The sequence below is a fragment of the Brachyhypopomus gauderio genome, chromosome 6 (assembly GCF_052324685.1).
Source record: "Brachyhypopomus gauderio isolate BG-103 chromosome 6, BGAUD_0.2, whole genome shotgun sequence".
Taxonomy (NCBI): Eukaryota; Metazoa; Chordata; class Actinopteri; order Gymnotiformes; family Hypopomidae; genus Brachyhypopomus; species Brachyhypopomus gauderio.
In genome coordinates, this window is record NC_135216.1 from 15,497,729 (window position 1) to 15,513,373 (window position 15,645).

Consider the following 15,645-nt stretch of genomic DNA (forward strand, 5'->3'; position numbering starts at 1 on the left):
TAAGCACCTAACATGGAGGTTCAGGGACAAGAGCATTCAGAGGTAATCGCGTATGCTAATTCAGTGGCTATAACACTCATTCCTTGTCTTCATTTTCAAACCAAGCCAAACGCTGCCAAAAGTTCCTGATCGGTTCCTCCGCCTTCCCAAAGTTCACAACTGAAGCACATCTTGTTCATCTGTTCTCCCATTTTGACATTTTGTAATATCGTGGAACATTAACTGTCAAATTTTCCAGAAGTCATCAATGATATTTTCTCAAATGGGTTCTTTTTCATAGGCATAGAAGAGCAGAAAAATACCTCTCATTTCAACCTTTGTGGAAACGGTAAGAATTTTCACCATAAATTGACTGAAAATGCTACAAGTAACAGGTACTTTTCTGGTCATCTGTAAAGGAGAGCAATCATTTACTGACTTCAATGCTACAGCCAGTATACTCCACTTCTGTAAACACCGTTCTATAAGGAAACAAGTAATCCATCTGTTATTTCTATTCATTTCTACACATCGTTTTAGATTTCAAGTACATCCATTACTCTTACATTAGAGGCAAACTTGCATTAAAGATATCTAAGGGAATGTGAACAATTCTAAAAATCTAATCTAAAAATGCCCTGAATCTTTAATTCAGTCTTCTTCCCTGTACACCTGCAGAGCAACGTAACCTCCATGTACAGACCCCAGAACCCAGACCCCCAGACCCCGACCCTCCGCATTCAGTCCAGTACACTCCATTCAATTACATGCTTCTTTACTACTCTAGCCCCCACACACCATGTTAATAATCAGAAACACTTTTAGTGCGGCGTCCTTCCTGGGCACCAATCATGTTCAGGTGTCATCCAGCCATGGAACAGTAGCCAGTCGTCTGATTGGAACATGATCTTCCATGTGATCATCACTTACAGCACTGTTCTTGTAAACCAGAGGTTAGCTAAAACCACATCCAGTCTAATCAATACCATTCAATCTGCTACAGATTGCCATCTTCAAAGACCAATCGACCCTCTGTACACCCTTTAATTTCACACAACGCCATCGCTCGCGGAACAAACTGGAACTGTTCTTTTTTGGATCAATTCCTAATTTCACTGGCCTACTTCGCTATGAGGCTAGCGACACGCTCCCAGCTCCCAGCTACAGCAGCAAAGCTGCAGTAAGACTTCTGTCTACTGGATCACATGGGTTCGTGATGACTTGTGATTTAAGAGCACGGCGAAGATGTCCATGCAACGCCAAGACAAGTCTACTCATAAATCTACTCAATGTAGCAGGTCTGTGTGCTTCAGAGGAACAGAGGTAACAGTGTATGGCCATACTACACAAGACGGTGATACCACATAAAAGAGCTGCAGACAGTGAATGAGAGTTTCATGGTTCCCCTCGACAGCCATCTCACATCCCCCTTTTCTCTGACACTTCTCTGGATGTTGATAATAATGCTTTAATAATGCTGTTTCATATTAAGTTTCATCCTTCAGGTTTCTCCCCAGCAACATGGCCAGCTAGAGGGGAGAGGCTGTTCTTCACAGAAGCTTCATCATCCATTATTTTCCAGCTTTCTTTCCCCCTCTCCCTCAAGAGAGGAATTACTGGCCATTTTCCAAAGCTTTACAGTGTGTGCCACTCTCAGTGAAGATCTGCTCTGAGATCCATGTTGCTTGTTCCTATTCTAACACCTACAGGGCTGAGTGGTGAGTCTTCAGTTCAGGGGAGGGAAGTGTAATAAGATGTCTACTCCACAAATGATGGCGAACAGGGTTGGGTGCAGCGCCCCCCCTGGGCCAGGTGGTGGAGGTCTGTCACTTTAAGACACCCGGACCGAGTCACAGTGCAGTGGAGGTTGAAGAAGGGCCCGGTGGAGGCGTCTGCGACGAGGGGTGTTTGAACAACGTCGAGCACGTGGACACGCCTAAACACAGAGAAGAGACTCCTCGCTACGCTACGTAAGCCCACGACGGACAGGTCACACGACATGACACAGCACACTTACGGGACTACACACAGGATATGCGGCACGGCTCTGTAACACACGTATGTGCAAAAAGCAAATCTTTATGCAGGGTCTTCGATCGTAGTGTGGTGAGGTGAGAAGGAAGTGGCAAAAAAAGAGGGAAATTGGATAAGAAAAAGAAGACCGGCCTGTAGAAAAAGAAAATAGGTCTGTAGCCCTACTGCGGTGCTCAGGAAGTGTGGTGCGTGGCAGAATATCATGGAAGTCTGCGGAGCGTAGCTAACGGGCTCTCCACAGGTCACTGTGAAGGAAGAGGAAGGTTAAAGTGCTACACGTGATGGGACTACGAGAGCGGGCTACAAGGGCACTCAGTATCTCCTCTTCAGTAGGAAGGCGATGGGCGATCTGGGTTCTGGAGACTCCTCTTGGCAAAGGGAGAGGAGCAGCGAGTCCTGGCAGGCTGGTCCAGGAGGAGAGGGGGGAGGTGAGGGGCTGCGGGACCCACGGGATGATGGAGGAGTCGTATGGGCTGGCAGGCTGGTGTGCTGCTGCTGACATTTGAGAAGATGGCAGGCGAGTCGTGTGGTGGTTGGTGGGTCTGCAGGAACGCTCAGGTTATGGAGAACTCTCCAGGGAGACTGCAGAGAAGGAGAGAGAGAGAGAGAGAGAAGAGAGAGAGAGAGAGAGACAGGGAGAGAGGGTGTGGGGATGAAAAGGGGGCAGGAGGGAGAGGGATGGGAAGGCAAAAGAAAGAAGAAAAAAAGGAATGAGTGGGCAAAGCATGTGCAGAAGAGTGTGAGAGAAATGACACGAGGGATCGAGGGAGACCGAGCGGAAATTAAATGAAAAATAACAAATGCAATTTGAGGAAATGAAAGAGACAAAAATGAACACAGGCAGAGAAGCAGAAAGAATGGGACAGTTACAAAAAACAAAAAAAAAAAAAAAAAAAAAAACAAGCTCCGAATGGTGAGGGGAAGAATTTGGCCAGAGAGAAAAAAAAGGAAGAGGGAAAAAGTGAGGGAGATAAGAAGATAGAGAACACAAGTTTAAAATGGAGGTTGCAGTAGTTCATCCACAGCAGCAGACATGAGGCAGCAGAGGTCCTGCCCATCGTCGGCAGAGCCAGCAGCCTCCTCGTGTGTCCCAGAGACGCAGAGCGATAGACGGACATTTATAAGATGCCGTCATGCCCTGACATGTACTGTGAGACACGTGATGTGGTCCACCATGACTGACACGACTCTCGACACACTAACGAGCCTGAAGTCTCTCTACGGGCCGTCACCAGCCGAGGGCGCCGTTGCAGGGCGCCTTGCCCGTGTGCGGCGGGTGAATCGCGGCTAGCGCGGGGCAGGATTAGGAACCCAAGGATGCACAGCAGATCAAATCACGAGCTCCGGCGTAAGGGTTTATTAGAGCGCTCCAAACACACACCACCCCCTGTTGGCTCTGCACACGGAAAGCACAGCTAGCATTTGAAAATTCATTATCACGGAATGTCTTGACAAGCCGGCAACACGACACAGGCCCTCCGTCCTGATCAGATGCACCGGCACTGTCGTTGAGAGGCTTACGCCGGAGGCGGGGGGGGGGGGGGGGGGTGGATTTATGGGGGGGGGGGGGGTGTTCCAGAGGTGGTGCCGAATCACGGTCAAGAATTTTTCACTTTCTGGAAGTGCAGTGAAACTGACTCTCGTTTTCTCGATACCTTCTGGTCATGTGGTGAAAAAAAAAACAACCTGGAAACTCTGGGACATTATTTCTAATACTTTAAACCCTGCATTTCATATTTGGATTCCTAAGAAACCACTGGTGTCATTACTAGATTACTAGTTGTTGTTCCCCAGTGACTTGAAAACAGACACACCATCTTCTCCCGATACTAGTCACAGCAGCCACAAAAGATATAAACTAGAAACTGCCTAAAAGCTACTGTATCAGCTGATATAGCTTGGAGAGTGAAATATTTCTTAGAGACTGGAGTCTAGCAATGGCAATGATGCTTGCAGAATGCTGCAGAACTATTTAAATATATTTAAATAAGTATTAGATTTAAATAGGCACTGGAAACTATTGGTCCATCTTCCGAGTCCTCGCTCCTCTTTTCTTTTGTGTGAAGAGTGGTAAAGTTTTGGGGGGAATCTGCTTCTAGGCAGGACAAAAATGAAAAAAAAATAAATCCTCTCTCTCACTGTTAGGAAAAGTTAAGGAGTTCATGCGCGGTACTCCGCCATGATACACTGACATCACAGCTAGAATCATAGTTTCCACTGTAACTGAACTGCTCCTAATGTCCTAATGTCTTACCACTAAATAGAAGACTAGCAATTTCCCTCCAGATCCCTATCAAAAATGATGTGGGTCCAACAGAGATCTTGGTCTTTACCAGTGGCTTCTTCTCCATGTCAGAGCCATGTGAAACCAGACTAGGGTGGCCCAGCTCAGAGCACACGGGCCATTCTCCTGCACTCCGACGACTTCATCCTCAAACAATGTGATAAATTCACAGTGGAAGACAGGCAGAATTCGTACAGTTTGTATGCAACCAATGACCTGACATCTTTCTTTCTGCTCCCTCTGCAAACAAAAGGATGTTTATCATTGTAACCTTCCTTTGACGCAATTTATAGCGCCAAATGATAGATGAAGATGATAAAGCTCTGGTGGGATTTAGCGGATCTCTTCCTCTCTTCCTGTGCCATGCTGGATCCCCTCTCAGCCTTGTGAAAATGATAGATTGGATTCAAATGAATTACAGATGAGCACCCCTGAGAGAGCGAGGAGAGAGAGAGAGAGGAGAAGAGGAAAAAGAAAAAAAACGAGGAGGGGGCTGAGAGAGAGAAACATCCTAGAGACAGCTCTGGGGTAGAAGGAGCTGCAGGCTACCTATGCATTGATAATCAGCTCCTGGCTCTTGCACGACTCCCAGCTCAGCTCTGTCCCGGCTCCCTGAGCCCACCCCTGGCCAAAGCCCCGTCAACCCCGTCACCACTGACAGCCTCGCCTTGTAGAGGCCGAGGGGCTTGCTGATTGGAGGACTTGTAAAGTGTGCTCTTTTTTTTTTTGGTGTCTCTGATCCACTGTAGCTTCTGTTTTGGCAAATGGCCTGAGGCGGTGTTTAAGATCTTTGAAGGGGTACAGCCCCAGCTCTCTCTCTCTCTCTCTCTCTCTCTCTCTCTTTACTTGAGTTGATTCGAAACTGCATCAGAAGTGAGGGCAAGCCTGCTTGGTAATGAGAACTGCAGGTGTGCTGCTGCTGTCCGTTCGATGTGAGGTCGGAGTTACGATGAGGAGAGACCTCCCTGCTGCCGTGTTGTTTGGCTCCCTGCTCCCCACCTGTTGTGTATGGTTGACATGGTGATTAAATGTTAGAGTTTTAAAAACTCTGAAGCCGAGCACCACAGAATGCTACACTGCTACCAACCTCGCGTCCACACCACACAGGAGCTGCCTTACGTCAAAACATACACCAGGAGCCTTCTGGGGCCTTGTGCGTGGTCTTCCTGACTCACCAGCACGAAAGCACCGACGGACGTTTCTTCGTGCTGGCACTCGAGTGCTCCTAAATAGGTCGACCTGTTTTCCCTCGTATCCAGCTCCTTCTCTTCCCTGCCCTGATTTCCGATAACACACAAAAGAGGGATTGTTTTTTCCCCCCACAAACAAAACTGCTCATCAGCATAACCTGCGGTGCTTAAGTAAATAGGTCTGTTTATGCCCCTGCAGTCGTGTGTTCTCTCATTTGCCACTGCTCGCCTTCATCGAGTTCGCCCGCGATGACACGGAGCGTGCAGGAAGGAGACGGAGAACATTGCGGTCCGGGCGTTACACGCACTCTGGCTCTGGGTCCCCTGCTGACTCCAGAGAGAGCCGGCGAATAAATTACTGAAACATCCTGATGCACGTTTAGACGTCTGACATTTTGGCAGTTAAACTCTTTACCCGGGAACTCGGTTGGCTTGGGTTTTGTCCAGGCGCACGGTTCTCTTCATGGGTGTTATGGGCACCGAGTATATCCTGTTACACTCGCTACACTGATCCTGTTATATCCTGATTCAGTTTAGTTTAACATTAGTGTTCCCACCAATCCAATAGCTAAAAGAACTACATCTGCCCATAGAGTATTTGGTATTAAGGTAATAGAGTGTGCTTTTGAAACTGCTATACATTCACTCAAGCTGCATATTTAATTCATCTGGTAGTGTTTTTACGACTGAGAAACCCCTCAAGTCAAGGAACCCAAGCTGAGCAGGTTAATCGAATCTCACCAGAACGATCAGTAATGTGAAGAAATTGATGAAAGACTGAATGCAACCCCTGTGATACTCTGACTAAAGACTTAGCTCATGCTGCTAGAATCATTATGCTAAGCTACATAAAAACCTAAAAAAAAAAAAATCAACATACATGTGTATACAATCATCTACGTCTGCACAGTAGAGAAAATAAGGTTTCACTGACACAAAATCCAGAGCTGTCCCTTTAAAAGCAAATCCGGGTGCTGTTTTTAGGTAATTTATTCAACAGCTCTTCAGAGTCAGCAGGGAAGCCAGCGGGGATGCTGCCTTACCCAGCTGTTTTCTGCCTACTTTCCTACAGTAAGCCTGGATGGGAAGATTGCCTCAGAGAGACAGGGACGGTGGGAGAGTCGGAGTGGGAGGACTTTCCCTCGCGTGAAGGGTTAAATCACAGTGCACAACTCTGCACCCGCAGCACCTGAGCACACCGTGAGAAGTGCACACCAAACAAGGAGAGGCTAATCAAACCGCATTCCCGTGGAGACTGGCACAACAGAAGTTTGGATCGGTGCCGACAATGAGGAACCTCCCCTCGTTTGTGCAATTTAGCGGACTAGGCCCAGCTGTAACCTCAGTGCAGAGGACCAGACTTGTCCTGACACTGATAAATACCCGAAGAACTGGGCTCCCGGTCCCACTTGAAAGAGCACTCTCTCTCTCTCTCTCTTCTCTCTCTATCATTAACCTTGTAAAACCTAACCTCCAGCCAATGATTAACAGCTCTCCATTATACCTTAGTAGGTACCATCATTAGAGGCTATAATATACATACAAATACAACACACTTTGCTAAAAGAGAAAAGAACTCACATAGGTGAGAGCTGAGACTTTTGAGTACTTTGTGTATTGGGAAAAATCACTAATAACTAAAGTGGTAATAGTAATTAACTAAAGAAGCAGAATAATTTCTGAGATTTCATGTTTTAATATTTAATTAATTAATATTTATAGGGCTCTTGCACTTCTAATGGCGTTAATGTCTCTAACACTGAATAACAGTTAACACCAGAGGGAATGTGACTACATGCCCTCAGAAGAAGAATTTAAAGATAGAACACAGAAATGAACAGTAAGGAATAAAGGGGCAAAGGAAAAAGGAATAGAGGGAGGGAGAAATGGAAGGAGGGAGAGGGAGGAAGAGAGAGAGAGAAAGAAAGCAAGAGAGAGAGAGAGTGAGAGAGAGAGAGAGCAAGAGAGAGAGAGAGAAGGGCTGTATTCCCTAACGTGATTCTGGGTGGAGGCTCTCAGCTCCTGCTCAGAGGATTACTGCATTTACACTTCAGCTTAAAAATAGCTCCTGTGATCATTTATTCAGCCCGAGCTCACCTACCTGCATTGTGTTCCTGCAGTACTGTTTCTGCTTCTGCTGCTCAAGGCATGATAACCTGAACCCCCATCACATCCAGCTTACACCCACCTCCACCCCACAACCCCCATCAGACCCAGCTTACACCCACCTCCACCCCACAACCCCCATCAGACCCAGCTTACACCCACCTCCATCCCACAACCCCCATCAGACCCAGCTTACACCCACCTCCACCCCACAACCCCCATCACACCCAGCTTACACCCACCTCCACCCCACAACCCCCATCAGACCCAGCTTACACTCACCTCCACCCTACAACCCCCATCAGACCCAGCTTACACCCACCTCCACCCCACAACCCCCATCAGACCCAGCTTACACCCACCTCCACCCCACAACCCCCATCAGACCCAGCTTACACCCACCTCCACCCCACAACCCCCATTAGACCCAGCTTACACCCACCTCCACCCCACAACCCCCATCAGACCCAGCTTACACCCACCTCCACCCCACAACCCCCATCAGACCCAGCTTACACCCACCTCCACCCCACAACCCCCATCAGACCCAGCTTACACTCACCTCCACCCTACAACCCCCATCAGACCCAGCTTACACCCACCTCCACCCCACAACCCCCATCAGACCCAGCTTACACCCACCTCCACCCCACAACCCCCATTAGACCCAGCTTACACCCACCTCCACCCCACAACCCCCATCAGACCCAGCTTACACCCACCTCCACCCCACAACCCCCATCAGACCCAGCTTACACCCACCTCCACCCCACAACCCCCATTAGACCCAGCTTACACCCACCTCCACCCCACAACCCCCATCAGACCCAGCTTACACCCACCTCCACCCCACAAGCACCCTTTGGCAATCACAAAACACAACCCCTTCCATCTCCGCCTCAGTGTCCCGGATTGATGGATGGCAAAACCATCATGTAATCAAAGCTGTGAGGAACTTTAAAGTTTGACCTCTGCTGCTTTTATCACTCTGTTAGTAAACCCATAAAGCCAGTTGCACCAGACATGGCTAATGATGCAGCCAACAGCTCTCCACACTGCTGGCAAGAGACTATGGCGAAAAGCGCTGAAACCTGGCCACAGCTAATCAGAGAGACCTGTCCACAGCTAATCAGAGAGACCTGGCCACAGCTCATCAGAGAGACCTGGCCACAGCTAATCCGAGAGACCTGGCCACAGCTAATCAGAGAGACCTGGCCACAGCTAATCAGAGAGACCTGGCCACAGCTAATCAGAGAGACCTGGCCACAGCTAATCAGAGAGACCTGGCCACAGCTAATCAGAGAGACCTGGCCACAACTCATCAGAGAGACCTGGCCACAGCTCATCAGAGAGACCTGGCCACAGCTCATCAGAGAGACCTGGCCACAGCTAATCAGAGAGACCTGGCCACAGCTAATCAGAGAGACCTGGCCACAGCTAATCAGAGAGACCTGGCCACAGCTAATCGGTGAGATGCTGTAGCTCATTGGTCTTTCACCAGGAGGCGGGGGGCTCACAGAAGACTCCTCCAATGTGAGGACTCGACACTTTCAGTGGTGATGATCCATGTCGGCCAGGAAATGGGTCCAGGAAGGAATCCTAATGTTTTGACTCAGCGCTTTATCTCCATAACCTTGAGAATCATTGGTGAATAATGACTCTCCGCTGTGAGTTGACATTGCTCATATGGGAAAAAGATATTGTATTTTTTTTCCCCTCCTTCACTGGCATCTCCAAAACGCTGGCGTTACATTTTGCATTCTGTGACATAAAGTGGAAGTGCAGATGGTGTACATAATGTGTCAGTCTATAAAGAAACATAGAATATAAAACGCTACGAAGTTCAAGTGAAGGAGGATTGCAAAGTTGGAACTATGGTTTATGTCCCAGTAAATTAGAGTGACATTTTCTTGACCCTGTTGTAAAACTTTTTAGTTGTCTTTGATAATACAATTCTTTGATACATCAAAGCAATCATCATCTGTACGCAGAATACAATCATACTGCATTTATACTACAGGCAACTCATTAAAATCAAAGCTGTCATGTTCATCTCAGTTAAGCACTTACAAGATTAAGAACTTTGTGTGATCTGCTGTCCATTATGAGAGGAACCAAGCAGCCTTAAACGTCCTCACAACTTCATGATGTTGCCGCCGCTGTGGTGAGGTGTAAACCGAGCTTGCGGAAGGATGGGAGACCTGCAATAGATGCCTAGCTAATCGTGGTAAAGAAATCAGGGCCTTCGACTCAAAACGAGCCATGCTGGCTTTCTCCTCGAGAGCTGTGGCCGGGCCTTTCCCACCACGGGGGAAATGAATTCTACAGTCTTGTAATTAAATCAAAAATGTATTCAACAAAACAATGAGTCTGGGGGAGGGGAGCTGCTTCAGGAGTGTGGGTGTCAGACCAGCTCTGGCTCATTACCAACATCTCTCTCCCCCCAGGTCTGTTTTCAAGAGGCAGGAAGTTCTACACAGGGCAAGTCTTGGCCTAATTACCCAGGATCTGTGAGGGAGGTTCCCGAAAAGAAGAAAGGGAAAATTCTGAGGAAACGGTAAAATCTCAGTGACCCGTCGAGTAATGTTCCAGTAACTTTATCAACAATCAGACACGCACTAGCCATGTGCTGCTCGGGTTCTCGGAGGCCCTTGGGTGGGTTTCAGGGATCTACTCCACAAATATCACAGAGCCAAATCAGATAATGTGTCCAAGGTGAGCACAAGGTAACAAGGCTTCAACTCCCACTGGGACTGCTTGGGGTTTTGGCTCTGGCCCATCGGACAAGCCTCGGATTACATCACGTCCTGTGTACATTATGAATCACATTAGCAACTGTCATCTATATAGGTCACGTCAGAATCGGGTGTTTGCCAAGCAGCTAAAAGATAAACAACACCAGCGCACGGAGACTCTGGGGAGCGCACGTCGCCATGGCGACTTATATCTCCAGTACGTCGGGCCCTCGCCGCTCGTCTCTAGTGAGGAATCTGAAGAAACAAACATGCTGACTGTCCACACAGCTGCGCTAAAGAAGTCGCTCTAAAGAGCTGCTCAAGCAACACTGTGAGGCTTGTTAGGAGGAGAGGCTGTCACGGTGGTAGAAGGTATACGAAAAAGCACAATTAAAGTCAATGGAGGAATGCGGGGCCAGACCAAACAAGTGAGGGGGAGATCTGTGCATTCAGCAGTGACTAATGAGCACCCGTTCGCTCTAATCAAACGCCCACACCCCTCTGAATTATGAAGGGACATATCCGTCCTGTTAGCTTGACTCCTCCTTTTCCCATCCACGGCCAATCAAGCACATGTGTCTGTCGGGATGGGGAAACGGCGGGGCCGATTGGCAGGGCTCCAGAGGGTCTTCAGAGTCCTCAGAGGGTTTTCAGCAGGATTAAGTTTTGTGTGTGTGTTTGGTTTAGTTTTCTGTTGAGTATCACACAGCCCAAGGTTTGCTAAACAATGCCACAGACTGGGAGTGAAGGACAGAAGTGTAAACAGATGGAAAAGGAAGAGAGAAAGCATAAACAACACAGTTTTTATCATCAGCTACAATTAAAAACTTTTCTACTGGGAGCCTTGGGAGAACTCAATGAAGCACTCATACAATTGCAAAACACAACTTTCTCCCTAAGCACCTGTAATAATTACTGCTGTCATGGGAAACCAGCCATGTTGTTCCTTCCCACTGCAGATGTATTAGAAGTGCAGGGCAAAGGAACAAAAAAGGGATACGACTCTGTGAATCTTAATCACTGGGCAGGAAGGAATCCTAAGAGCAGGAAACCCAAGCAATAAGGGAATTCACTGGCTGTATTTCAATCAGCCCCAAAAACACAAACAGGAGGCCAATGAATCCCAGACTGGGAGAGATCTGTTTATACAGCTCTGCTTGAACCTGCCATCCAGGCTTCCACAGCACGGAGAGAGCTGGTCACATCCTACCAGGAAACCCAGTACAACCTCAGCTCCAGCAAAAGCCCAGACGTCAGAGGTCTGGATCCTGGACCATGGAGTCATCCTCGGTCTCCAGACTTCCCAGGCTGCCTCCTGTGTGCAGGTGCCGCCACACGGCGAGAGCGGCAGGCTCCCAGCGCGAGTGCGTCAGACGGACTCTGTCGGGCCTGGCACCAGCCTCCCACCAGCATAGCACACCAGGCCAGGCCTGCTTGGGTGGCCCATGGAGACCAAACCTAAAACCCCGACAGTGTGAAAATCGGCTCATGCCGTTACTAAGTTTGCGGGGGGTTGACGTAGGCATGCTGCTGCTGCACGTGTGTGTGTGTGTGTGTGTATTTTTGCTCGTATGTTGGTCTATACATAGTGTTACTTTTGCTCATTCTCATCTAGTGCATGCCACAATATTCTGCATCTTCGATATCTTCTTGTCTCCCCAGGCTGCAGCAAACAGAGGCGAGGGTGGAGCTGTCATCCACCGCTGGGTCTGGGGGGCAACACGACTCCGCTCTTCGTTAAGGGGGGGGGGGGGGGGTGTGTGTTTGTCTTCATGGTTGAGTGCAGCGCAGGTTTGCAGGGCAGGACAGAGCTTCCACTCACTTTAATGACATTTACCACTAGGAGAGGAGGAAAGTAGAGATGGAGGGGACAGGAGGAGAGGACAGGAGAGGAGGAGAGTAGAGGAGAGGAGGAGAGGACAGGAGGATATGAGGAGGAGAATTGAGGAGAGGATGAGAGTAGAGGAGGAGAGGAGAGGAGAGTAGAGGAGGAGAGGAGGAGAGGAGGATATGAGGAGAATCGAGGAGAGGATGAGAGTAGAGGATGAGAGTAGAGGAGGAGAGGAGAGGAGGAGAGGAGAGTAGAGTAGAGGAGGAGAGTAGAGGAGGAGAGGAGAGGAGGAGAGTAGAGGAGGAGAGGAGAGTAGAGGAGGAGAGGAGAGGAGGAGAGGAGGAGAGTAGAGGAGGAGAGGAGAGGAGGAGAGGAGGAGAGTAGAGGAGGAGAGGAGAGGAGAGTAGAGGAGAGTAGAGGAGGAGAGGAGGAGAGGAGAGTAGAGGAGAGGAGGAGAGTAGAGGAGGAGAGTAGAGGAGGAGGAGAGGAGAGGAGAGGAGGAGAGTAGAGGAGGAGAGTAGAGAAGGAGAGGAGAGGAGAGTAGAGGAGGAGAGTAGAGGAGGAGAGGAGAGGAGGAGATGGTTTCCTGATGAATGTTAAAATAATGAACCTTTCATATTTTGTCACCAACCATGTGGAGCACACAATTTATAAATGCAACACACATAACAAGCACGTCGGTCAATTTGTGTCCACCAGGTAACATAAACAAGCTAAGACCAATAAGGCACAGTGGCCGGTGCTGGCGGCCTTGTGTCCTACAGGAAACCTGCGAAGACAAGTTTGTTGTCCTCTGAGTCCGAACACCTCCATAGCTCATGCGAGACAGAGGACACAGCTAGTGGCCGGACAGCCCAGCGGCAGGACAGCCCAGTGTGGGGTTTCATTAAAAGGCCAGTAGGACATCCACGTTGTCCACATGGCTTCATATGTGAGGCAGGGCTTGTCCAAGCCTCTCAGACATGTCCTGTCATTGGTGGAGGGAGTGCTGGCATGTCTGGGCTCCAGTAATGAGGCGGGGGCTGTGGTGGACTGTCCCGGCGTGGTGGACGGTCCCTGCGAGGTGGACTGTCCCGGCGTGGTGGACTGTCCCGATGGCAGGATGCAACTCGTAGCAGCTGTTAGTGGAGCGTTTCCATTACAGACACATTATGCCACACATAACAGTGCGTAAATGACGAGGACGCTTTACGTGGAGACAAGGGAAATGAGAGACCACCAGAATTCACAGTCAGAGCACTGGGACGAACGGGGGAGGACAGAGGCATTCTGGGTACTCTGATATTGATGCAAACAGACATTTTCTTCCCTCTGATTCCCTCTATCCCTCTAAACAGAGAGACACTTTTGCAAGTCCTCTGGGGCCACAGTTCTGTTGGGGCTTTATGAAGTTTGTGAGTTTTCTTTGTTCAGCGCGAAAGTATCTAAGCTGTCGTGTAGTTTACGAGAGAGCTGCTGGCGTTGGGCGGGCGGCTGGGAGGAAGCAGGAATGTCATGTCACAAAACGTCTGCAGTTAGTGTGTGCATACTGAACCACACACTTGGGACACAAGCCCAGTAGATCCCACAGCCCATGTGATTTGTAGAAGCACACATGTTTTACACAGGGGTGCAAGAATATGCAAACACTAGCAAGCTTTCAACATGCGCACGCACGCACGCACACACACACGCACGCACGCACGCACGCACGCACGCGCGCACACACACACACACACACACACACACACACACACACACTCTCATTTGTTCTCCAAGCTCAGGTTCTTATGCAGTGCATAATCCTACGCAGCCAATGATGTCAGATATATAAGATGAACTGCATGAGGGACACCGCATCTCCCCGTGGACACGAAGCCTCGCCACAAACAGCCTGCGTCTCCGCCGCTGACACACAGTCCTGGAAACAGGGCCCCGATAATGACAGTTCTGGGGGAGTCGGGCCGGGTGTGGGCAGGATAGGCCCGTGGGAGCTCCTCCCACCACACACTGCTGCTAGGCAGCCCACGTCCGCGAGCACGCTGCGGGGGGACAACAGCAGCGAGGAAATGTAGAGCGACGAGTACCAGCCGGCTGTGGTTCAGCCCAACTGATCACAGCGCCCCCTTGAGGTGCGGAGAGGCACGATGAGACGATCATCACCGCCGGTTCTCTCATTCCCTAGTTGAGCGGCTTTAGCTCAGAGACCATTGCACAGTGCACGGCGGAGAAAATGCGCTGACAGGTCTTTTAGCGGCGCCGGTGGGGCTGTGGACGCAGAAATCTCACAAATCTCTAACCACCTTTAAAGGTCACAAATTACTATTCAAATGAATATTTCAGCAATGAAAAGAAACACCTAGCCCTGCCAAACGGATTGTACTGCTGGCTCTATGAAGCTCTTTGCATCGAGTGTTAGCAGCTGCCGTGCTAGTTCTGACTAGCTCTTCTGCTGGATGGTTGCGCCTCTCTTTCGGTAATTGCCTTTTAGCACTGAACTAAGGGCAGTGTTTTAATGTCCAGGGTTTAGACCAGAGTAAAAGAGGTTTCACAGCGTAACCTGGCTTAGTGGAGAGAGGGTGAGAGCTTGGCACCATAACTATTTGCATGCAGGAGCCGAACCTAACAGGACCATCACCGTTGGCCCCGCCGTACACAGGGACCTGGCTCTGTGCCAGGACTCTTCAGCCCTGCTGTAAACATTCGTAATGAAGGCCATGTCAGAACAGTTCTGCTCACACTCACATACAACCCAGTTTTAATTGCCTTCGCATGCGACATGGGCAGCCCAGGAGGATCAAAGGGTCTTCCGGGCCCAGGCCCCTCTGCCTCACGACGGCCCACTCTCTCACTCCCGGTGTCTCGCTCTCTCTCCAAGTCAGAGGTGATTACTTCCTCAAGCCCTCCTCAAACAATTAACACAGATGGTGAAGATGAAGCAGCTAGGGGAAACATTAGCTCTGCGTGTGAGGAATGCACACATGATTTGCATATCCACCCTTTCCATGTGTGACTCACAGATGTGCACACGCGTCTCTCACGCACTCTCAGGCACGGATGGGAGCTGCATACGCACCCAAGCTGAAGTGCAGCCCCGTACACCCAACACTTCTGCACGGTGCACTCCATTTAACGCTTAATACTGAATAAAGCCTTTAAAATACCTTTAAACACCGAACTGTAACATGACTCCAGCTGGAATGGCAGTAGGACAGAGGAGTAGACGGCCCATCCCCCCACCGGCCATGTCTCACCCTGCCCCAGTGCATGCTGGGTCTGATGTGCAGCTCTATGGCAGGTATGTCTCCATGATCCCTGTGCTTGGGAGTGGAAGTATTGGAGTGTTCATTTGTGTGTGATTAGCCAATTGTTTAATTCTCTGCTGCTTATAAGCTGTGAATATCCACATAAACACAAACACACACACAAACACACACTCGGGTGCTCATACAATTTGCTCTTTCCCTTTAAAAAGACGTGTGTTGTGTTTTCAGGTATTCACTCTGG

General features: G+C 49.4%; 1 protein-coding gene across 3 annotated transcripts in view; it reads right to left on the bottom strand.

Moving 5' to 3' along the window:
• Positions 1-15,645, bottom strand: part of samd12 (sterile alpha motif domain containing 12) — a 62,156-nt gene that overhangs the window by 7,720 nt on the left and 38,791 nt on the right. Inside the window, exons 5-6 of one of the 3 annotated variants that reach the window (XR_013131834.1) lie at positions 4,347-4,728; positions 717-2,595 (exon numbers count right to left, since the gene is read on the bottom strand). The exons of 1 other annotated variant lie outside the window; for it this stretch is intronic. Coding sequence is in view for 1 of the 2 variants with exons in the window: in XM_077009077.1 (XP_076865192.1) it covers positions 2,573-2,595 (23 nt within the window). In the remaining variant the exon portion in view is untranslated. Of the gene's footprint in view, positions 1-716; positions 2,596-4,346; positions 4,729-15,645 lie in introns of those variants that run through there. One more of the 3 variants, XM_077009077.1, reaches the window with a different exon arrangement.